This window comes from Oryzias latipes, chromosome 7 (genome assembly GCF_053564925.1).
Source record: "Oryzias latipes strain Hd-rR chromosome 7, Olatipes_Hd-rR_3.1".
Lineage (NCBI taxonomy): Eukaryota > Metazoa > Chordata > Actinopteri > Beloniformes > Adrianichthyidae > Oryzias > Oryzias latipes.
The window spans coordinates 25,007,845-25,030,396 of NC_136243.1; the positions used below are offsets into that span (position 1 = coordinate 25,007,845).

Genomic DNA, 22,552 nt, shown 5'->3' on the forward strand with positions numbered 1-22,552 from the left:
TTCGGAATCAGGCCGACTTCGCTCACCTGGGGTGGTCAATGCAGACTAGAATCTCCAATAAGAACAATCCCACCACCATAGCGCACACATCAACAGATATTACTCTATGTCCATCTGACTTAATTTATTTGGGTGACTTGGTGTTTAATTACTTTTCCGCTTAAATATATCACCGCAAAAAACCTCCTTGCTGGTGAAGGTGACGTCGCCAATAATGGCAATAAATGTCAGGAAAGGTTTTTGCAACGCGTTTTTTTGTCAGTAGGGGGCAGTGTGCGCTCACGGTTGGTTGAGTCTGCGACATTAAAACGCGAAGAAATTCCGAAAGTGGCGGTTCTCGCAGGCACTAAGCCCTTAACGTAACGACGGGATAAAACGAGTACTATGAGACCAGACCCTGCGATGCTTCTAGATGGTTTTGACGGACAGTCGAAGCTGCTGCTTCGGGCGCTGATGTCCGGTACGTCGGGGACTCGCAGGGCGCTGACTGTATTTCAAAGACTTCGGCGGGCGAGCTCCAACTTCTCTTTAGGAAGCTTCGTGGAAACTCTATGTCGAGACAAAATAAGCTGTTTGGAAGATGAGTCTGGGCAACTTGAAATGTAAGTGCGCAGATTTGACTTTCTATTCTGCGAAAAATTAGTTATTTTCCCATTGACACTTGTGGAGATGCGCGTTTTCTATTTGTCAAATGTCAATTCTTTATGCTTTTGGATTTGAATGTTTCAATTAAAAAAATGTGTAATTTTAAAAGTTGACTTGCTTTAAAAAAATGGTGTGGAGGTGCGCCATCCGTTCGGTGTGAGTTGGAGTTCTACGGTTTCCATGGAAACGGTAGTAATTCATCCAGGGATTCTGAGGTGGTTTGTTCAGATCTCAGATCACTTTGATTTAAAAATACAACTTTTGAAAATTTTATTTAGTTTTTTAGTTTGAATTTCATCTTTTGCTTGTATTTTAATTCTATACTATACTATACTATATTATACTATACTATACTATACTATACTATACTGCATTATGCTCAGATTTGAAGCACAAAAAGCTCTAATACCTATTCTATTCTATTCTATTCTATTCTATTGTATACAAAGTTTCAATCAAATTTTGATACCTAATCTTTTTCTTTTCTTTTTTTTTAGTAAACCAATTGTGTGGCTGTTTCCAACATCCTTCAGACAAAACTTGCTGTCTTTTCTTTATTTGGTTCAACCTCATCTTCCCGAGAGCGCCGTCCTCCCTTTGCTAAAATGCCTCGTCCAGGAAACTGGCACCAGCCCGTGGGTCACTGCCCTGGTGAAACAGCTGGAAGTCAGGTCTGGGACTCACCGGGAACAGCCTCTGTGCACCAATAGATGCACTCAAAGGCTGAAGGAACTCTCAAAACGCTTGGTGGGTTCTGGTGAGGTCAGAGGTTGGGCCACATACTTTAGCAGTCCAAGAACAAGTTCAGAACTGAAGGATGTGCCTGATGTATCTGAGCTGGGGACTCAAAGGAAAAGAAGGGGCAGTTTCATCCATCTGGACTCAGACAGTGAAGAAACACAACAACACAGTAAACGAAGAAAAACGGAGGATGAGTGTGCTGATAAAGGAGAGGGTGTAAAAGCAATGATGCCAGTTGTGACTGAAAGTGTTCCCGCTTTAATTCCTCCACCAGAAAAGGCCTGTGAGGCTCTACCCGAAGACATGAAGGTCAGTAAAGTTTTCTGGACTGCAGGTTTACGAGGTTTCAGCGACAAACCTGCTGTTTTCTGTTCATTCAGGTCTCATATCTCCAAATAAAAGAGTTACTACAAAGCCAGGCAGATGTGGTAGGACATTCTATTTCTTCTAGATGGAACAGTAAAGTCTGGGTGTCCCTGCCTGCTTCGCCTCTGTAATGTTGTTTATTCTCCCAGTGGGACCAAAATGCAACAAATTTATTCAAAGTTCTGAACAACTGTGACCTTCGCCAAGTGAGTCGTCACAGCAAAACACCTTTTCTTTGACCATGCGGTTGTCACCTCACATGCTACTACCTCTGTTCAGGTTGAGGTGTTTTGTACCAGACTGAAGTTTCCTGAGTTACCTGAACACATCCTACCTAAGCTGTGCGGCAGCCTTTTGTCGCTCTCTCCTGACCTGAGCTACAGCACCGCAACTTCCCTCATCAGGCATCTTCTGCTGGAGAAGGTACGAGGCCAAAGGTCCTAAGGTTGCAAACTTGCTTTGTGTTTGGTACTGATGTTTACCGTCACTTCACAGGTCCTTGCGCTGTCAGAACCAGCCTCTAGATGTTTGGTAATGGCGGTCACCTCACTTTGTGACCGCTACCCCAGATCCACGTGCCATGCTTTGATTGGACCAGTGCTTGATGATAAAAACATAGGTGAGACATAAATGCTGTTACTCTGTTGCAAAAACGGTGATAATATTCTATCATTCATGTTCGGTGGAACTTGTAAAATTGTTTCAAAGCAACAATAATGCTTTTTAAAAAGAAAATCACAATACAATACATTACAATACATTAATACAAATTCCTAACCCCTCAAATGATCCCTCTGCAAAATGGAAAAAAACGGTACACAAAGCTTCACACTACACTTTAACTCTATTTATTACTGTGGTTCCTGTATTTTATTATTGTGTCTTGTATTTTTTAAATGTCTGCATGCCTTGTGCTGCTTTTTGATGTTTCGTTTTTATTTTGTTATTGCCCTTTGCACTGCTGCTGTTGGAACAATCTAACTGCTGCTGGCAATAAAGTCTATTCTATTCTAATCTATTCTAGACTCCGTCCTACAAGCTCCCATTGAAAACTTTCACACCAGTTCAGAACACCATCTTCACCAAAGACTGTCATCACTAACTCATCCACTTACTGTTCTCAGCACTGTTGTCCCTTTAAACTGCCACTTTAACCATGTCATTGCTCTTTTGCACTGTTTAGATTACTTATTCTTCTTATTTTTACTGTCATTTGATCTATTTCGTTTATGTTGTTTATTTATTATTTTATATTTGCACTGTGGGGTGAGAGATCAGCAATTTCATCTGTGCTGTATGTCTTGTGCATGCAGCACACTTGACAATAAAGCTGACTTTGACTTTGACTAATATGAATAAGATGGTTTTAGCCCTCAGTTTATTTCCAACTAAAAAAATTGAATAAAAAAATAGTTATGTCTTTTCTTTTATGTTGATGCTAAATTGAAGTAATTTTGGAGCAGATGTGGTTTGATGCATATTTTCATCAGTAGGTATAAAACGTTTAAATCAAAACAACTTTTACTGGAAATTTGGTTCCATATGTGTCTCTAAAATCATCTGATCTGCTTGTGTGAACTTGGCTTTGTGTTCAGGGAGCCCACAGGTGGAGCTGCTGAACAGACTGATAGAGGGCTGTCTTGAATCTCACTACAAACTGCTGGTGCTTCAGTAAGATAGAGATGGCATACTTACATGAAATTTAAAGAAATACATTTGATTAAATGTACCATTATATTTCAGGTTGACATTCAAGGTTGAATGGAGTGAGGCGGTGCTCTCCATTATCCACAGCTTGCTAGATTCTGAGGTAACCAGATTTTCTTTCTTCAAAAAGCAGAAAAAGTTTGCTTCTTACATTATTTACTAATCTCACTTTTACTTTTGATGTTGTGTTCCCCCCAGCCTTTCCTAAATGCAGACGTTTTCACACAGTTCACTGAACAGCTCGTCACTCAGGGTCCTTCATTCACCAAGTCTGTGAAGTTTGCAAAAATGATGTTCACAGCTCTTACCAAATATGGCAGTCTTGTAAGCTTGTTAGATTTTTCTCCTTGTATGACATCAAAACATAAAAGGAAAATTAATTTTTTTAATTGATTCTCTGTGTGTAAAAAGTATAATGTTCTTCCAGGTGAATGCTGCGCATAAACACTCCCTGTCTGCTTGCCTGATGTCAAATGAGACGTTCCTGAAGAAATCTCTTCTATCTGCTTTGAAACGAATCACATGAGGAGTCTGACATTAAACCTTTTACATCACTTAAGCAGAAATTGTGTTTTTGTAAAAGTTGATTGTGATGTGGGAATTTCTCAGTTTGTCTTTAGTTATCTAAAAAAAAATCTATGGCAGTGAAATAACTAAGTAAACTTTTGACATAATTTAATTGAATGCAAATGTTGCTTTATTTGATATTCACACATTAAAGGTATCTGTTTACAAAAGTGCAATTTTTGCCTCCTCTTCCACTGTTTTTAGTCATGTTAGCAACACAATTTTGTATTTTATGAATCAACAGCTTCATATGTGTCATCTGTAGGATGCATAATGTAACGATGCTATAACAACATAACAACATTTTAGCCTCTACACCCGTGACTGTAAAACAGAATAAATAAACGGAAAAAATATTTTGTTAAAGAACGTTAATATGAAATTCATTCTTTCAAATTCAATAGCGATTACTCAAATTACTTATAGTTTAGTATAAAAATAGTGGTTCACTTCTTTGTCTAAAATTCAAAATACCTAAAATATGTATTGCCATTCACGATGTTTTCACAGACGTTATGGGTGTGTGGCACTATTAGGACAAAAAGATGTTGAGTTCTGTTCCTTGAGCAAATTTTAAAAAGATATTTATCTTTCTTTATCTTTTATAAAGAAAATATTAAAGCACAAGATTATTCAAGTAACTGCCCTAGTGGTTAGCGCTCTCGCCTCACAGCAAGAAGACCCCCGGTTCAAGTCCCGGCTGGGGGACCTGAACCAGAACATCAATGGGGGGCCTTTCTGTGTGGAGTTTGCATGTTCTCCCTGTGCATGCATGGGTTTCCCACTGTCCAAAAACATGCTTCATAGGTTAATTGGTTAATGTAAATTGTCCCCATAGGTGTGAATGTGTGGGTGTGTGATTCTGGACACTCTACCCTGCGACAGACTGGCGACCTGTCCAGGGTGTCCCCTGCCTTCGCCCACAAGTGGTGGGATAGGCTCCGGCAGCCCCATGACCCTGAAAGGGAATAAACGTAAGAAGATGAATGAATACCACCTTCATGCCATATGATGCTAATTCACAATTTACTTTTAATCAAGAATTTCACTTAATTCAGCAACATCTTGAACAAATTTTTTTTTTTAATATACAGTAATTAGAAATAAATGTAACCATGAAGGGGTTAAGTGATAAAAAAACAGGGACAAAATTAAAAGCGGTATTAGGCAAAAAAAGATGCAGGACAAAACCATCTGTTGCTTTAAGTTGGGGATAGAACTAAATAAAGACTAATAATTATAATAGTGGATTGGATTTATCTGCACTTTTTCAGACGCTCAAAGCGCTTACAATGTGTCCATTATTCATTGGTACTCTCCCTCCTTCTTTTTACATTCCATCATCCACTTTAGAAGAACATAAAGATCCACTCGAGCACAGGTGCTGTCTCACCTTTGCACAGATAGTTTGAGTGATTAAATTAAATATTTCACATGGGTCGGTCCGAATGTATGTGTGTGTGTCCATCAGTTGTATTGTGTACATGTTGACATGTTTTGTATGTGGGCATTTTTTGAGTCAACAGGTATTTTTGTGACATTTTGTTACAGATATGAGTAAGATGAATAGAGTTTAGCCTAAATTACAAAAGGGATTTATTTGAATATACACCTAGTGTGTCAAAAGTTTCATAACCCATATTGTAACAGTAAAATATGTCCAACACAAGAGGCTTTCAGCTCTCATCTGGCTGCTCAGCTGTTGGACAGGACAAGTTTTTTAAAAAAAGAAAAAGTTGGGGATAGAACTTTAATATTTTTAATTATGATCCATTAAAAAATAAAACTTCAAACGTTGTACAAAAAAGTAAAATTAAAAGTAAAAAAAATGCTATTCTTGCACTGAAATGTTGATGCTTCAATTTCATTGTACAACGGACAATGACAATAAAGCAAATCTCTCTAATCTCAAATATGGTAATATATTTGTGAGCGGCTTTGCAGTCACAAAAGCAGGATATCCGGCTGAATGTTTAATTTCAGTGATGAAGAGTTTAAAAGGATAAATAAAATAAATCCCCACTGACTTTGTTTAGGACTATTTTGATAGGCCCATGCTTGTTTTTATTGTACAGTACGATTCAAACAGAACATGTAATTTTCAAAATGTTGTTCTGGTAATCCTAATAAAGAAATACTTTTTTTAAAACGTAAAACAATTTAAAACACCGATATATTTTATTACACAAATACAATCTATAACTTGGAGTACATTCACAGAAAAAGTAATTTACAAATAAAGTTTATTTAAAAAAAAACGCATGCGCCGCTGCCTTCATTATTACGCAACTTCCGCTGCTACTTCCTTTCCAGCTTAGCAAGTCGGCAGAGACTATCGGCAAAAATGAGGTAGGATATGATTTAACCATTTAAAACCAGAAATTATTGTATTTTATTCTATGAAACATACATTTAATCTTGCAAAACCCCCAAGTTTAAGATTTCTGACCAATGGTTCAATTTTAACTTGCATTATTAGACTTTGTACAGGGTAAAAGTCGGGCATGGGCCAAAACTGCGCTGGCATCGTCATGGCTGGGCCAGATTTTAGAGCCATAATCCACTGCCATCCATAGATTTAATCTATTTTTATTTCAATAATCAAACATTTGGCGATAGGACCAATTGTCTCTCGAGACATTTACACTGCAATTACTTAATTTTTGACGCATCATGCATTGCTCTTTAGTAAATGGGAGCAGTGACCAGGAGCGGCTAGATTGTTATGTTCAGGGGTGCTCAACCCCTAGTAATAGGCATTCAATATTTATTAAACCATGAGTCTATATCAGATTTAAAAATTAAATTAGTACATTTATCACTTGTAGTGCCTATTTCCCTTGGAGTTTGTGTATTATTAAAGTGGCTTCATCATGGTTCCTTGTTCAGCTTTCAGGACCAAACCTGCAGACGATTTTCACTATTTTTAAACCACATTTTAAAACTTTTCTGTGCTACCCACTTTGTTTTTGTTGGAATGCTTGGATTAACTTTAAATGTTAGGCTGTGTCCAAATTCCCACCCTATTCCCCAATTACTCAAACTATAACGTGCGAGACTATGTAACGTAGTGCCCTGGAATTTAAAACAATTTGGACACCACGCTCACTACTTTATCTTATTTTGTTTTAAACAGCGAGTATGACGTAATCGATGTCAGAGTGATAATCTAATTCATATGAGCGTTTAGCGCAAACCATTTGAGTCCACTTAGTTCTGAAGACTAAAATGTTGGGTATTACGAAACATACGTTTAGATTAAATTTTTTCTCTCCAAAAAATTGTTCAAACGCAATTCATTGTGGTCTATATTGCCCAATCTAGTGAACATCGAAGGACATTGTTTTTTTTTGCAGAGACTTCTGGGAAATTTCTAGGGCACTCAATTTTGGAATTGTAGATTCGGACAACATTATCAAAGGTTGAACGCGCTTTATAGTGAGTAGTGAAGAAATTTGGACAAAGCCATAGTCTTTTATATATTAATAAGGATATACGTACTTTATATTATGTGGTTTAGGCATGCTACAGCTGCAGAGGCAGAGATGATGTGATATAATTAATATGAAATATCTGAAGCTCAATTTGTAAAACCAGGTTTGTTAACTGCTTTTCAGCAAAGTTTCCAGAGATACGCTTTATGAAGCGGTGAAGGAGGTCCTGCAGGGCTCTGTCGCCAAGCCAAGGAAGTAAGCACATGCAAGGGAAATGTGACTAATAACAAAATGGACATGAAATGCTTGACATCTGAATGTCTGTTTTTTGTAGGTTTACGGAGAGTGTGGAGCTGCAGATCAGTCTCAAAAACTATGATCCCCAGAAGGACAAGCGTTTCTCTGGCACCGTCAGGTTCGACCTTTTACTGTCTCACCCAACCTTTTCCATGTTTTTTTCAAATCCCGTCTGAGGATCTGATTTATTGGGACATCCAATTAATTAGATAAAAGTAGACCAGATGGGACACGAACAGACATGGAGAAGTACTTTGGGTAGTCTGGCTGAACCACACGGTCCTGGCTGTTGTAGGTGAAGCAGACGGACCCCTACCCTGGGTCTTAAAACATGAGGGAAGGCTGGTAGGTGCACATCCTCAAGCCGAAAAATTGTACTTAATAAAACCCAAGAAGTCAGATGATCACCGGCCACTTTGGTGGTGTGGGTAAGATGATTTCTTTGTACTATAACATCATGGAGGTGTCATTTGGAAAAGCCATATTGGCAGTTTAGTTTTAAAACACGCTGTGACTTGTATGTGGAACAGTCTGTACATCAATGGAATTAGTTATTCAGGGAGATCTGTTTGCAATCATTGTAAACTGTCTTGGGTTGCCGTTTGTTGCACAGGCTGAAGACTCTGCCCAGGCCCAAGTTCTCTGTGTGTGTCCTGGGAGACCAGCAGCACTGTGACGAGGCCAAAGCCGCTGACATGCCCCACATGGACATCGAGGCTTTGAAGAAACTCAACAAAAACAAAAAGATGGTCAAGAAGCTTGGTAGAGACTTTTCAGGATGATCAATCAGATGCCTCTGTTACTGCGGGTAGTCTTTTAACTTTTTACTTTTTCTTACAGCCAAGAAGTATGACGCCTTCCTGGCCTCAGAGTCTCTCATCAAGCAGATCCCTCGAATCTTGGGTCCTGGGCTGAACAAGGCTGGCAAGTTCCCTTCCCTGCTCACTCACAATGAGAACCTGAACACAAAGGTCGATGAGGTCAAATCCACCATCAAGTTCCAGATGAAGAAGGTGTGTTTCCGTTTTTATGTCAGTGCATTTGGATCACTTGTCGGTGACGATGCGGTTGCGTGTTGTAGGTGCTCTGCCTGGCTGTAGCTGTCGGACACGTGAAGATGACGGAGGACGAGCTCGTTTACAACATCCACTTGGCAGTCAACTTCCTGGTGTCTCTGCTGAAGAAAAACTGGCAGAATGTCCGTGCCCTTTACATCAAGAGTACCATGGGCAAACCCCAGCGCCTTTATTAAAGAAGAATTTTCTACTAATAAATGTGGAGAATCTCCCAAATTCAAGTGTGTCCTGAGTGTTTCTGTGCTGGAATAAAGCTTCACAAATAATGTTCTCAGTTGGTATTGGAGGAATCACAAAAAACAGCATTTCAAATCAGTGAATTTCATCTAGTGAGTTAATAAATACTTATGTTTAAGAATGTTTTTGGTCTTGATGAAATAAAAACGTACCAGATGCTTAGATCATTAAGGTATTTAATGAAGCAATCTGGAACACCTGTTAATTAATGTACATCTGATTGTCTTAGTACTGTGAAAAAACTTTGTCCTTTTTTTAATTTAAGGAAGTGATAAAGTTTGTCTCTTAATGGCAGCTCCATTTGTCCGATTTTGAAAAAAGTGGATGTGACAAATACAACCATTACTAATAGGATAATACTTTCTAGGTTGGTGATGCATGGAATAAAAATCTGTACTCTTAATTCTCTTTATATAAGCTCGGAAAGTTTATCTACAATAGCTTGGGATATTTTTTCCCATTAGGTTGCCCAATTATGTCAATGCAGCTTTGGAAAGCACCTTTCAAAGTGCTGCATTTAAGAACTAAACACCATTCAAACTGAATCTTCTCAATATTAAGACAACGCAAGTTACTGTTGACAGACGGAAAAGTAAGCTTAGACCGGAACCATGATCTTTACAGATGATGAAATATACAGATGGAGGTTTGCTGTGGAAGGAGAGGAATCAAGATCAGTTCCAGCAAAATATCTGTAAATGGGAGCGACTGAGACAACAGAGCGTAGAGGACTTGAAAGTTCCATCATTTGATCTATTCTCAAAGCGCCCCCAGTAGTTATTTAATTATGATTATGCCGCCTTTTGCCAAAATAAAAAAAGAAAAGTCATTTTGTAGGACAAAGTTTCGGCAGGATGAAATAGTACCAAACTAGAGAAACAGAACTGGTCCTGATTCAAAGCGATTCAAACAAAGAAATACTCAGAAATGAAATTTTAGGATAATTTTCTTTAAAAATGCCGTAAGAACATATTAAAACCCAATTTACATTGGAGTGGGTCTTTAAGTACTAAGCGTCAACAGTTCAGAGTAACAGTGAGGGAAAGAGGTAAAGAGGCTTGTTAGAACATGTGAAGAGAGGTTTCAAATGTGACGTGTGAAAAAATGTCAGGAAACATGAAAGGAAAGTTGAAGAAGACGGTGGTTTAGAGTTCATCCAGTCAGGACATGGCACAGCAGGGTATGTTGGAAAACAAGTAGGAATGGAGTGGCCACCCCTGATATAGAGACGCTGGTTCTGAAAAAGTGACAGGAGGTCGCAGAGCTGAAGATGTTTCGGTTCCCTTTGGGAGTGACAAGATACATAGGTTCAGGAATGAAAACATCAGAGGAAGTGTTAGATGTTTTAGAGATAAATGCAAGGGAGATGGATGGAACACAGTGAGAAAAGAGACAGTGATCATGTTGGTAAAAGGATGCTGAGTTTGAAGAGGCCTGAGAAAAACCAAAGAGGAGGTTTATAGATGTAGTGAAGGAGGTCGCTGTGCGACCCTTAAAGAGAGCAGCTGAAAGACAAAGAAGATTCTCACAGAAAAACTTTAATAAGTAAACTCTTATTGTGTTATTATTATGAACTAAATTAAATAATGACTCCATGAGTTCTTAAGGTGACAGTACATAATGGATGCAGGCAATAGCAGTTGTAATGTTCGGGTTAAATCTTGTTTTTAGGATTAAAAAAAAGGTAATTTTATTGTATTTTTTATAGACTTTAAGGGAAATATGAATTAATATAAAGAAAATAAAAGCAGAAGAGATTATATTGGACCTCCCACTGCTGAATGTTTACTGTAGTGGAGCACCGTTTCCCATGAGCCTCTTGTGTTAGTTCCTCTGCTCTGGTTTGACTGTGGATCTCTTAATGAGATTATCTATTCTCAGGACAGAAGAAAGACAGAGAGGAAGCAGTGAACCCACAACATTCTGGTTCATTTCATCTGAAAGAAAAAGGCTGCTTCTCATTTTGACGAGTAACTGAAGTATTTAGTTATCCTGTACGGACTTTCTTTGGAGTTTTCTGGTGTGACCGGTGGATGACGCACTGATGAGCCTTAAGGTGATTCCAATAATCTTCCAGCCGCTGTACCCGCTCCTGTACATGTGAATATTAACAGCTGGGGCACATTGTTTTCAGCCTGACAGAGAGTTAAGGTGCCGCAAACTCTCCATCGAACCAGACAGTGATGACAGCCAAGAAGGTAACAACTATTTCAACAAACATTAACTGTTGTTTCACCTACATTCAGACCTGATTCATGGTTCTTAACAGATGTAAGCAGAGAGGAGACGCCTCTACCGGGCTGGAATGAGTTGTCTATCATAGAGCGTGTTGGCCTCAACAGGTGCTGGATAAAATAGCTATCTTAATTTCATTCATTTGTGGGCTTTTCTTAAGATTTGAAATCACTTGTTTTCCCACAGTGTGGAAATGTCAGAGAAGGATCTGGAGGTACGTGCTGCTCTTTAGACTAGGCGTGTTAAAGGTTCTTCCTTTTTGTTTTAGTGTCATCTTAGAGGATGCCGCTGACAGGTTTGAGCTGTTTTTGTCCCAGGTGGCATTCTCTCAGATCGCCCTGGCTTTCCGCTGTGATCAGTACACTCTAAAGCAGAGGCTTCAGGCAGAGGAGCATGCCCGCAACCTGGCAGAGGAGAACATTCAGCTTGAGCTGAGCAGGGGGAGGGAGACCCTGGAGGTAAACACCATCCTGAGATTTCCATGCTCAGTTACATTGCAGCTCATTTTCCTGATGTAACAGATTTTTCAACAATTAACAGAGAATATAATCAGGAGAGTTTTAGATGCGTGGAAGCTCTTTGCATACATGTATTTTGACTTTTTAAAATACTAGCTGTACCTCAGTATCTCTTGATTAAGAAGATTTCTTTTATTGTACAACTGTAGAATTGATTTATAATTAAATACAAATTTAAAAAGTAAAAAAATGTTTTTTATCCTTTAAAGATTGATGTTTTATTGCATTAGCAGTTGTTATTCTTATCATAGAGCGACTTTATTATTCCACACACAGATAAAAAAAATTAATCTTGTAATAAAAATAACTTTTTCTTTTGTTACAAGACAAAAATGTGAATCTCATGACTAGCTATTCTTGGTCTTCATGATGCTAGAGGAGGTAAGATCCACGGTCTATGTGTTCACAGATGCTGAAGGGCCTCTGCCTGGACAGCAAACGCAGCACAATACTGCAAAAGCTGCAGTTGTCTCTGGACATCCTTGGGGGGACAGTGGAGCGAATCTCCAACACGGCAGAGGTGCTCGGTGCTGTGCACCAGGTATAACTATGACCAAATGATATGACATTACGCAATATTAAACTGTTACTGCATGTACACGCATGTTAAAGTGACTATTATTTAATGGCATGTATCTGTCCTGGCCAGGAGGCTCGGATGAGTCGAGCAGTGGAGCTCATGGTGGCTCACGTGGAGAGTCTGAGGAGGCGTCATGACAAAAATGTAGCAGAACTGGAAGAAATGAAGAAGATGATGCAGCAGCATCCAAGCTCCTACAGAAATAGCATCAATCCAACCACTTCCCCAGGTATAGTTTGTCTTTTTAATTATTTGCATCGTTCAGCTGCACCTTTCTGACTTTGGCCTTCTTGTTGCAGAGCCAGAGGAAAGCGACAAGATGAAAAACTCCAAAGAAGTATGCCTTTATCACAGTTTCATGGTATCTGATTTCCTCCTTACTTCATAATTCTGTTTTATTTTTCCATCAGGGCGTTTTACGTCGGCGGATCAGCGCATCAATCATGTCCTGCCAGAGTCAGGTGGAGTTTTTTGCCCTCTGTGTTTTTTCCACACGGCTCCATCCTTCAACTTGAAAGAACTTCTTCATTTCAGGAGAAAAAGAAGAAAGACCCAAGAAAGCGAGGCTTTTCTGGTAAAAAGCTCACGCCTTCATGCTCGTCTCCATCCCTGATACTGGAGTCCACCCGTGTCACTAAAGAGGACAGGTATTGCGCAGAAAACAGCCCCACAGCTGTTTTAAAGTGTTTTATTTGCATGCTTAAAAGAAACTTTATTACGTGTCAGGCAACCTAATCAAGATCTTCCAGAAGCGTCAGCTCCCACATCCACTCTGGAACCTCCTCCTGCCCCCAAACTTGAGGTTTCCCCATCAGTGCAAGTGATCCCCAAAACAACACAGAGCAAAAAGTAAGGACCTTGATCGAAAGAACAATATAACTACAAATGATTAAAAAAGCCACAATAACAGCCATTTTCCTAAATATTTTACAAGAAAAGTTTGTAAATATATTTTTCAATATTTTTATATTTTGTGGCTGAATTTTTTTTTTGATTCTTCTTGTAAAAATGTTTTTTTTAGGTCAACAAGAAGAAAATCTTGTCAAGACAAATTCTTACTCTAATATTATTAATAGTAAAAGTGATTATTTTAAGGCAGGTAATTTGTACTCTTTTAAGTTTTCTTTTTTTGTATCAGTAGTTTGACTTTCACTTGTACTCATCATGGTAAATATTGTTTTCTATATGTATGTATAAGTGATAAATTTCGTTTTGGTTTCAACATGGCCAGAATAATCACTTATTTTCCCTTGGAAGACACCACAGTCTGAAAAAAAGCCACCGGGATCCCTTTTTTAACCTGTTAAAGTGCTTTTTTATTTCAGTGTTTCACTGGATTCTTTACGACTCCGACACAAAGGCAAAGACGAGCGGTTCAGCAGAGGAAGAGAAAAGAAAGCTGCCAGCATCCTCAGGCAAATTGCTATTTATGCAAACAGGTCAGAATTTTTAGAATGATAAATTCTTTTTTTTCTTGTTTTTGTCTGAACACTTTTTATTGACTTTGTTTAGGTATGGATCCCTGTGCTGGCAACACCCCCTGACTCTTAGGCTGTATCGCTGCCGATGGACGCATCCATGTTTGAACCTGTTGGTGCTTTTCTGTGTCATAATGACGATTCTTTTCTTGTGGAAGCTTTATGATGACGATCCATGATAAGATGTTCTTCTGCAAAAGATTGCTGTGGATATGTTGTCTTTGTGCACGATGATGAAAGGAAGCAATACTTCTGGCTGTTGACATGCTTTTATCCTTCTCTTTGTGACAAGAATTCAACAAATGCAACCTTTGCCTCTGTTACTTTTTTTTATAAATATACAAAAATATGAAAACAGTTACAATCAAGTAGTTAGTAAGAAAACACCACACTGCAGTGAGAACATTCATCAACCATATTTAAAGGCCTTAGGGGTTAATTGTTAAAAGTTAATGACAAGCATTACAATTGCTTCACGTCAAATACAAAAAAAGACACTTTTTACTTACAGAAAAAAGCTATTTAAAAATTTAATTACCTGTCTATACTGAAAGGTAAATGTTTAAATAATAAATATAATAAAAAATAATATTAATTAGTGGAAAATCTAACTGACAACTATCTGGTGACTTAAATGTGCAAAATGTGTGCCAGCCACAAAGGAACTACAAAAAAATTAAGTCTACGGTCCATAAACACATGTTCATGAGATTGCATGAGGCTCTAACTTGACTATCAATTAGTATTTTTAAATAAAACTGGTAGAGCACCTTACTTTGAGTTTTAAGTTATTTTCTGCATTGCATTAGCACACAGTCTCACAGAGAGTTCAAATAAATGCAGGGATAAATAAACCGGAATGTGGAGGCGTTAGTCACACCTGGCTCACAATTTCTGCATCCTCAGCCACAAACCACTGCACCGGGGTCCCGTCCTGAGCTCTCTGGAGGATCAAGTTGCCTGAACCCTGTGAAAGCACCATCATATAAATGTTCTCATAATCACAAGCAGGATTTTCCACGTGTGAGGTACCAACCTGGTTAAATGGAGGCAGGTGGGGTGAGGTGGGGCTTGTGACACCCGGGGGGATCTGCTTGTCTCCATTGCTCAGCCATAACTTCTGCAGCTTATTTCTTTGATGCCAGGACTTCAGCTCCTCTGACACAATCTCCCGTGGCATCAACCTGATGGCGTGGTGAGGGTACTCCTTCAGTGAGGGGGTCCTCACTACCCTGGTGTACGGTGGAGGGGGCTTAAGGATCCTCCTTGGCGACGTTGCTCCTTTTTGTTGGCCATGAATCGCAGGAGAGCTGAATAGGGAGCACTTCCCCGTGTCTAGGGCTTGCAGAGATTGCTGGCTGTCCTCTAGCGTGGCCATTCCACGTCCCGGGCTGGAAAGAGCCTGGTTGGTCTTCTTCTGTGCTCCAAAGTGGAATCCATAAGGGGGGGGATAGAGCTTAGGGATCTCAGTTGGTTTGGTTCTCACAGGAGAGCCAATTTGAGAGGAAAAGGATTGATCTGAGCTGCAGTCCTTGAAAGAAGACTGCTGAGGTGAGGACTCTGGAGAGTGCACTCTGAAATCAGCCGTGCAGAACTGCTGAGGCGGCCTGATCCATCCACGACTGTTCTCAGGACCAGCGGACTGCTTTGTTTTGGGAAGTCTAAAAAGATGGGTTAAGTAAATCCAAGTTAAACCACAGCACATACATACCGTTACGCTCCTCGTCTGGAAATTACTCACCTAAAAGACTGGGAGTATTGTCGGCGTACGAGCAGCTCTGGAGTGGAGGGGGCGCTGGTGGCGTGATTGTGACGCAGAGCCGAGTTCCTAACAAACTGAGTGAGAGGGATCCGACAGCTTTCTTGAGTCACCGGTGTTCCAGTGGGACTACTGCACAGGAGAAAACCCGAGCAACAACATGAAGAAACAGAAGAAACAATGTAAAACTAGTTTAAAATTCTAAAAATAACCAACAATATAAACTTTGACACATCTATCACGTTTTTATTCCTAAACATTATCTGACAAAATCCATCAGCTGTTGCATCTGACATAGCTTCTGCCCCCTACCTGGACCTGCTTCTGCTGCTGGACTCAGGTTTTGTGGCCTTATGGTAGGGCTGGTCCAGACTGGACTCCTTCCATGGGGAGTTCTGGACGGGAGAGCGTTCGTACTCCACCCTGAGCTGACTTGAGGGCTGCGGGGAGGATGGCAGGGGTTTCTCTGACAGTTGGAGGGGGTCTGAGCAGGAATTGTTCAACACAGGAGGTGAGAGGGGGCTTGATGAATCCACATCTATGCAGAGTCAAAGAGAACATTAATAAAATAGCAAGTAAAGAAACCTAAGACAGAATGTAGTGCTTTATTTATATAAAAAGTAAAGATGGAATCTTTTCTATTTGCATTTTTTGGCTGTTTTTTAATGTATTTTTTTTCAGCTTTTCTGTAATAATAATAATAAATAATAATAATAATAATACATTTTATTTAAACGGCGCCTTCCTGGGCACTCAAGGTCGCCTAACAGTGCAAAAGTTACCCCCATTGTAGAGGATTCAGATTTGTTTATGTAAAGTCTTGGGTGGGTAACTTTATAAGTTTGCATCCCATTTTAACTCACCGTCATCCAGAGCCACCACATCAGAGAGCGAGCTGTCATCAGACATGCAAAGATCTGCAGAAATCAAACATAGAATGAGTCAAGTCCACCTTGTGGTGCACCGATCAGCTTGGAGGGGGCAGTCGTGTCACTAACCTTTATTTTGGCTGCTTGAGGTGGAGACACAGGGGGAGTTGCATTCACTCTTGATCCTGTGCTGGAACACGGCCTCCTGCAGATCCTTCACTTTCTTTTCCTCCCTCTTACACTGCAGGAGTCGATTCTTCTTCTGTGGTTTGCTGAGGTTCTCCTCCAAGGAGAGCTTGCGGGCTGCCACATAAATCTGCTGCTGAAGAGCCAAGTCTGTTTCCAGTGCTTGCAACTCAGAGTCCTGGAATCAAAACAAAACCTTGTATTTAGTATCAGGATAACTCACTTTTTGCATAAACAGTGAAATGTGAAAAATCCACACCTGCAGATTATTTTGCATCAAACATTCATCCAACTTAAACGAAGCTCCAATCCTCCTTCGAACCCTTGGAGCCTTCTCATTGGGCGTCAGAGGATATTCTGAGGGCAGTTTGCCCGTCAGCTCCTGGAGGGAAAGACATAACAGACTCTTACAAATAAGCCCAAAGTACTCCCAATGATTCTGGTTAAGTTGTTGTGATTCATCAAAGGAACTGTTTCTTGATGGCCCCATGATTAACTCACTGCCTCCCTGATGCAGAGTTTTCGCAGCTCCAGCAGGCAGAGCTCCAGACGATCCTCCAGAGACTGGTGCTTCAGCTTCAGAGCTCTGGTGTGAGGGCTCAGGTCCTTCAACGGAGATGTGGGGCTATCTGGACCTACAAAAAAATCAGTTGCATTTTTTTCAGCAAAAAAAAAAAAAGGCAATTTGATTCCAAAAACAGTCCTCTGGAATTCATTAACTAATACCTTTTGTTCCAGTGTGAACTGAGCTGTGATTCCTGTAGTGGTGACTCAATAATAGTTTCAGTGGAGGTTACCTTTACTTCCTGATTTCGAAATTTGGACCTGTTTGTAGAATACGCACTAACCATTTCTGAATCACACATTTTTAAGGTTTGTTTTTAACACATAGAAAACTTTTGTTATTTTATCGATTATTATTTTAATAGTTTTAGTCTCTACAGTCCTATATGTGTTCTTTATTGTTTTTCTTAATGATCTTTAGTATTTGCATTCTTTGTAGGATTTTCTTATAGGTTTTCACTGTTGTAAAGCAATTTGTTTCCCTGACGGTGGTGTAATAGAAATAATTCATTTTCTATCAAAGAGAAAACAAATATATTAAGTGTTTAGGCTACAAAAAAGGACAAATATCACTTTTATTTAATCAAAATGCTGGCTTTTTCACAAATATTGTTTGCAAAATGTATTGAAAAATCATTCACTTCTCATCATCTTTGAAGCTTTTTTGTCCCCTTGGTCTTTTAATGTATGATTTTAAACATTTTATTTATGAATTTATGATTTTTTGTTAAAATAAAAAAACACTCATTTTCTAAGACATCGTTTCAGCAGAGCTGCAGTAGTTGTTTAGAAATTCACCTCTGAGTTGTGGACGGGACCACTGGCACGGAGCAACCCTGCCCCCCTCCCTTCCCTGTTACTGAGAGCTCTCTGTTTATGCGCTCTCCCCGCTAGCTTACAGCATCTCACACCCCCAACCTAACATTAGCGGTGCAACAAAAATGGAAGAAAGAAAGCTAAGAAAGAAAGGAGCTTGTAGCCTGACCGTCATATTTTTTACATCACAAATACGATCTATTTCCTGATTCACTATGATTTAAATAAAGAAATACTCATAAATGCTAGTTTAAGCTTTTTTCTCTCAATATATATGTCCTCCATCATGAAAAAATGCTACATGAACATGTTAAAAACACCATTTAAATTGGAGTGGATCATTAGGTCCTGAGTGCTTAACTAAGTCAGTGTGTAATTAAAGCATAATAATCTCAACATAAAAGAGGCTTTTAAGTTTTTGTACATAAAACTGTTAAAAACAACTTGTACTTTTTAAGTAAATTATCATTATAGGAGCACTTTATACATATCTAAATGTATTATTGTTTTGATGTTGATGAACAGACCCAACAATAAAAGTCTAATATTCAGATTCACTATCATTTTCTTTGTGAGTGTTTTTCTTACCAGATTGCAACATGATCCCACTGTCAGTGTCACTGATCTCCTCTTTACCCTCCATAGTCGTCATCTTGCTCTCTGGATTTTGCAATAACCTGTTTTAATAAACAAAGTTCATTCAGATGATCAGAATGAAGCAGATCTCTCATACGAATTCGTCTTCTGTCTCTGTTTTCCTGCCACATGGCTTCATTCACTCTCCCACTGGTGTTTTACTTAACAAAAGTGAATGAGTGGCGGGTGCTCTTTTTACACCCTCACCCATGCAGTTCTCTATCTCCCTCCTCCTCCCTCTTCTCCTTCACTCTCCCATGCTTAATCACAAAAGAGGCAGACCCCTGCAGTTGACTCGGCACATGTGCAGGGGTTAATCTGAATTGTGGTGCCATGGTGACGAAGCATGGAGTGGGCTGGCTAGGAAAGCGTGTCGCCATGAGGCGTGTCAGAGGGCATTTAAAGGGCCCAGACCCTGAAAAAGCAAGCAGATGGCAGCAGGAATTGCCCCGCTCGTGGACTGCACCTGTTCTCGCTGTGCACCCCTCCCTTAGTTCCTATTCAACCAGTGTCTAAAAAAACTCTCTGGGGGCTTTGAAGTGGAAGAATGTCTCAATGAGCTTATCCATGCAGCATCACACAACAAGGCCCCTGCTGAAATCCTGCTCAACCCTTCCCATTTTTCTTCCACACTAAACACAAGTCATGCTCGAGGCCCTTGCAGCATTCATGCTTTTCAGAAAACATGTGACTGAAAAAACAGAGCAGCAGATGATAAACAGTAACAACAAACTAAATGTTTCATTTAGAGATCATATGAGGCTAAAAAGGGACAAATGTAGAAATAATTTGTTTCTCAGATTAAAAAAAAAAACTTTTTAAATGATGTTTTATCCTCAATGTCCTGCCACCACCCTATATTTATACTGACCATCAGCCAATACAAGACTACAAAATAAAAGACTGTCATAAACGTTTGGAGGAGCTTTTACGTCAACATAAAGCTAGTAAACAAAACCCATGTTAGCAGAAAGGAAGTGTTTCTAGTCAAGATAAGAAGGGTGTGGGGACCACATTGAGACAGACATCACATCAGACAATAACAATGTGTCATCAAAGCTTCAGTGTGTAATCCTCTGCTCCTGTCTCAACTGCTGTGCTTGGAGATTGATATCAGGCCTTTTCCTGTTGGGATGAGGAAGACCCAGCATCTATGTGAATGAGAACATTCTCTAAAAGCATGTTTTTCCATATCCCATAGGTCTGACCTATTCAGCACAGTAACTCATGTGAACTGACTCAGCTATGAGCAGCCAGGAACACAATGAAGCAGACAGCTCGAGTCTGTAAAACAACACTGCAACAAAGGCCCTACATCCAACAAGTGACCTCAGTAACTGCAGCGTGCTCAGTATGTGCTGACAGCTCAGGCTTTAGCCGCGTTGTTGTGCGTTGATAGACGGTGAGAGGTGAAGACAGGAGCATGTGTGTGCCTGTGGCCTTCCCTGCCTGCAGACACATGGCTCCATGTTGCAGCACTCTAAGAACGTCGTCAGGAATCTAGGATGGTAACAAGACACAGGCAGGGTAATGTGGGACTTACCCACTTACACCCCATAACTGTCTGAGGACTTTCACAAGAGTCTGTGGTTGCAGATCTAGGCTGAGTGAGTGGGTGGGTTTGGGTTAAGCTCATTTAGAGCTGCAGAGTTTTGCCAAAAAATGTGAATGCCATTTTTCAAGGGTTTTCTTAGAACCTGGGTCCAAGGGAATTCTGTTCTGTTAAGGAAAACAAGAGTTTTTGTTTGATTGAGTGTGACAAGAAGAGTAGAACATGTCCTGAGGAAAACTAGCCCTAATAGGACTGTCTCCATCCAGCAGATCTGACAGATGCAGCATGTGAACACCATTACCTACAAACATGAAGGAGATCTAACCGTACCACCCATCCTCACAGTTCACTGGACCGTGTATCCGTAACATCTGCGGAAGTTGATGTTTATGGTAGGAGATCATGATGTGGCTTTACTGTCTCCAAGACTTCCACCACCACCCTTTCCCATGAGCACTTGGAGTTGCGTACTCCTGGATTACGGCCACCACCACCGTGCTCATTACCACTGTGGTTGGCCCTGGAATTACCGATGGGGACCAGAAACAGTGAAGGCTGCCTGCTCAAACCCTGTAATTAAGATTCTCATGTGAACGCTGATACTATGGAAGAACCCAAATGACTTTACAGCATGCCTTATTTAAGAGCCTGATGAAAAGCCAAAATCCATTCAGCAAAAAGGATCCTCTCTGAATGCAACAGAAGAGAAAAGTGTATCGACACAGAGCAGCAGCAGCAGGAGGAGATGGGATGAAAAAAAAGAGGTATTAGATTACAAAGGGCGTCACTAGGACAAGCTCATTTCCCTAGGATGAAGTGCTGGATCCTGATACAGTCTAAAGCAAAACATAAAGAGAAGACTCCTAAGCTAATGTGCACAGGCATTCTCTGCAGCACTCCAAGGTCCCTTTCTCTTGTCTCAGCCAGCACTGATCCAGATCAATTTGACTAAGAGAACCTTAGTCTTCCAGAGACATCTGTGAAATCTCATCAAGCGTCAAGCTAAGTACTGTCCCAACACAAGAGGAAAGATCTAGATCTAGATAGATCTAGATATCTAGATAGATAGTCTTTATTGTCATTGCAACATTTTACAACAAGATTAAGGTGCAAAAATAGTCAAATAGTAACAATAAAATCAAAATAAATGGTATAAAAACAATATAAAATACAGCAGACATAACCCACACACGCGTGAACATTCTGTCATAAATGAAAGATGTAAGATCGAGGCAATCTCCCTCTAATTTATAGTTGATTCCTAAATCATCTCAGACCACTTTTTTTTATTCTCCACAAGAGAATTTAACAGGTAAACACAGAGGTGTTGCCATTTGCACAACAGCGTCCCATCACACCTCTACACGTGGATTCAGTGAGATTGTGTTTATTGTAGTGCCGGAACAACAATAGCTACCAACTGCCCCATTGCCCCACAAAAAGTAAAAGCTACACAATTCACTTTAAGGAAGCTGATTAGACAAAACTAAAACCCATCTCACAACAGCAGTATTATATACAGCAGTATAGCATCTGGATGCTTCATCTGTCTGTAAATGTAGAATCAAAATGAAATTAAGCCTTACAAGAAAATGTTATATTTAACTTTTAATAAATTTACACGCAGGATACATCACTGTGCAACATTTAATTCAGCCAAAAACATTTACATAAAGTACATTGGTACATAAAACTACTGATTCATGTTGACCTTGACATATTTTATACCTTAGATTTATGCAAAAATATGCAAAAATTAATTTAAAATATTTTAAATGACTTTCAACTAAAATCGGTGCCATTTCCTTGAGTCCCTGACAAGAGCATCTTTAATTTAACGATTGGCAAATGTTTCTGCTTTTAATTCGTTCCCATTGCTGCCTTTAAATAATCTGTTAATCACCAGAGAGCCGTCTTTACGTACCTTTTACTTTGTGTCTTTCTCCTCTACAGCATCATTTCTGAAGCCGCTGAAGTTGAACAGACTTTCTCCGGTCAGATGTTAGCGGAGCGCCTGGGACATCTGTTTCAGAAAATTCCACTTTGAAGAGGGGTGGATTCAATAAAAACACAGTCCCACTGAACAGACAAAACTTTAAAAAACTACATCTAAGTACATTTATTTTACTCTTTTTAGCTTTTATATTTGATTCAAGGGTTGCAAGCCTAGAGTCCCTGTGATAACGGTTCTTGTTTGGTGCTGTTCCTGGCGGACTCCCCCACATTCGGTAATGGTTTCGTCTGACGCTTGTGCCTTTTCAAAGACGCTGTGCGTCTGTTGACACAGCA

The 22,552-nt window shown here is 39.8% G+C and overlaps 4 protein-coding genes across 5 annotated transcripts; 3 read left to right on the plus strand and 1 right to left on the minus strand.

Moving 5' to 3' along the window:
• The first annotated feature begins 284 nt into the window (after window positions 1-284).
• On the plus strand, window positions 285-4,202 carry fance (FA complementation group E). 2 transcript variants are annotated; one of them, XR_013657521.1, is made up of 10 exons: window positions 285-602; window positions 1,143-1,695; window positions 1,767-1,814; window positions 1,902-1,958; window positions 2,032-2,175; window positions 2,248-2,371; window positions 3,348-3,415; window positions 3,496-3,562; window positions 3,658-3,783; window positions 3,887-4,202. XR_013657521.1 is itself a non-coding variant. In XM_004070417.5 (10 exons), the coding sequence occupies exons 1-10, from the start codon at window positions 385-387 to the stop codon at window positions 3,983-3,985; spliced, it is 1,512 nt and encodes a 503-aa protein (XP_004070465.1). In that variant the 5' UTR covers window positions 285-384; the 3' UTR covers window positions 3,986-4,202. The 2 variants fall into 2 exon arrangements, 1 of the variants encoding a protein (XP_004070465.1); XM_004070417.5 differs by having other exon boundaries at window positions 3,348-3,423.
• A 2,081-nt stretch (window positions 4,203-6,283) lies between these two features.
• On the plus strand, window positions 6,284-9,049 carry rpl10a (ribosomal protein L10a). The gene is made up of 6 exons (XM_004070416.5): window positions 6,284-6,375; window positions 7,644-7,715; window positions 7,795-7,875; window positions 8,371-8,519; window positions 8,598-8,770; window positions 8,839-9,049. The coding sequence occupies exons 1-6, from the start codon at window positions 6,371-6,373 to the stop codon at window positions 9,007-9,009; spliced, it is 651 nt and encodes a 216-aa protein (XP_004070464.1). The 5' UTR covers window positions 6,284-6,370; the 3' UTR covers window positions 9,010-9,049.
• A 1,770-nt stretch (window positions 9,050-10,819) lies between these two features.
• Window positions 10,820-14,189, plus strand: LOC105354359 (uncharacterized). Its single transcript, XM_011477037.4, has 13 exons — window positions 10,820-11,126; window positions 11,205-11,268; window positions 11,340-11,412; window positions 11,492-11,519; window positions 11,623-11,763; window positions 12,233-12,364; window positions 12,473-12,632; window positions 12,703-12,740; window positions 12,814-12,864; window positions 12,938-13,050; window positions 13,130-13,252; window positions 13,729-13,842; window positions 13,916-14,189. Exons 1-13 carry the CDS (start codon window positions 11,115-11,117, stop codon window positions 14,058-14,060), a joined length of 1,194 nt encoding a protein of 397 aa, XP_011475339.1. The 5' UTR covers window positions 10,820-11,114; the 3' UTR covers window positions 14,061-14,189.
• Window positions 14,190-14,197: 8 nt separating this feature from the next.
• On the minus strand, window positions 14,198-22,540 carry inavaa (innate immunity activator a). The gene is made up of 10 exons (XM_023956559.2): window positions 22,188-22,540; window positions 18,664-18,752; window positions 17,197-17,330; window positions 16,955-17,077; window positions 16,639-16,873; window positions 16,504-16,557; window positions 15,953-16,178; window positions 15,623-15,772; window positions 14,918-15,542; window positions 14,198-14,848 (listed from the first exon to the last, which is right to left on the minus strand). The coding sequence occupies exons 2-10, from the start codon at window positions 18,725-18,727 to the stop codon at window positions 14,756-14,758; spliced, it is 1,704 nt and encodes a 567-aa protein (XP_023812327.1). The 5' UTR covers window positions 18,728-18,752; window positions 22,188-22,540; the 3' UTR covers window positions 14,198-14,755.
• Window positions 22,541-22,552: the final 12 nt, after the last annotated feature.

Bases quoted from the DNA above. Each gene is read 5' to 3' on its own strand.
- rpl10a (XM_004070416.5), top strand. The intron at 8,520-8,597 runs GTAGAGACTTTT...TTTTTCTTACAG, and splicing joins AAAGATGGTCAAGAAGCTTG to CCAAGAAGTATGACGCCTTC. The intron at 8,771-8,838 runs GTGTGTTTCCGT...TGCGTGTTGTAG, and splicing joins TCAAGTTCCAGATGAAGAAG to GTGCTCTGCCTGGCTGTAGC.
- LOC105354359 (XM_011477037.4), top strand. The intron at 11,269-11,339 runs GTAACAACTATT...GGTTCTTAACAG, and splicing joins CAGTGATGACAGCCAAGAAG to ATGTAAGCAGAGAGGAGACG. The intron at 12,365-12,472 runs GTATAACTATGA...TGTCCTGGCCAG, and splicing joins TGCTCGGTGCTGTGCACCAG to GAGGCTCGGATGAGTCGAGC.
- fance (XM_004070417.5), top strand. From the start codon at position 385: ATGAGACCAGACCCTGCGATGCTTCTAGATGGTTTTGACGGACAGTCG. The intron at 1,815-1,901 runs GTAGGACATTCT...TTATTCTCCCAG, and splicing joins TACAAAGCCAGGCAGATGTG to TGGGACCAAAATGCAACAAA. The intron at 3,563-3,657 runs GTAACCAGATTT...TGTTCCCCCCAG, and splicing joins ACAGCTTGCTAGATTCTGAG to CCTTTCCTAAATGCAGACGT.
- inavaa (XM_023956559.2), bottom strand. From the start codon at position 18,727: ATGACGACTATGGAGGGTAAAGAGGAGATCAGTGACACTGACAGTGGG. The intron at 16,558-16,638 runs GTTAGTGACACG...TGATTTCTGCAG, and splicing joins CTCAAGCAGCCAAAATAAAG to ATCTTTGCATGTCTGATGAC. The intron at 14,849-14,917 runs GTTGGTACCTCA...GTGCTTTCACAG, and splicing joins ACCTGCCTCCATTTAACCAG to GGTTCAGGCAACTTGATCCT.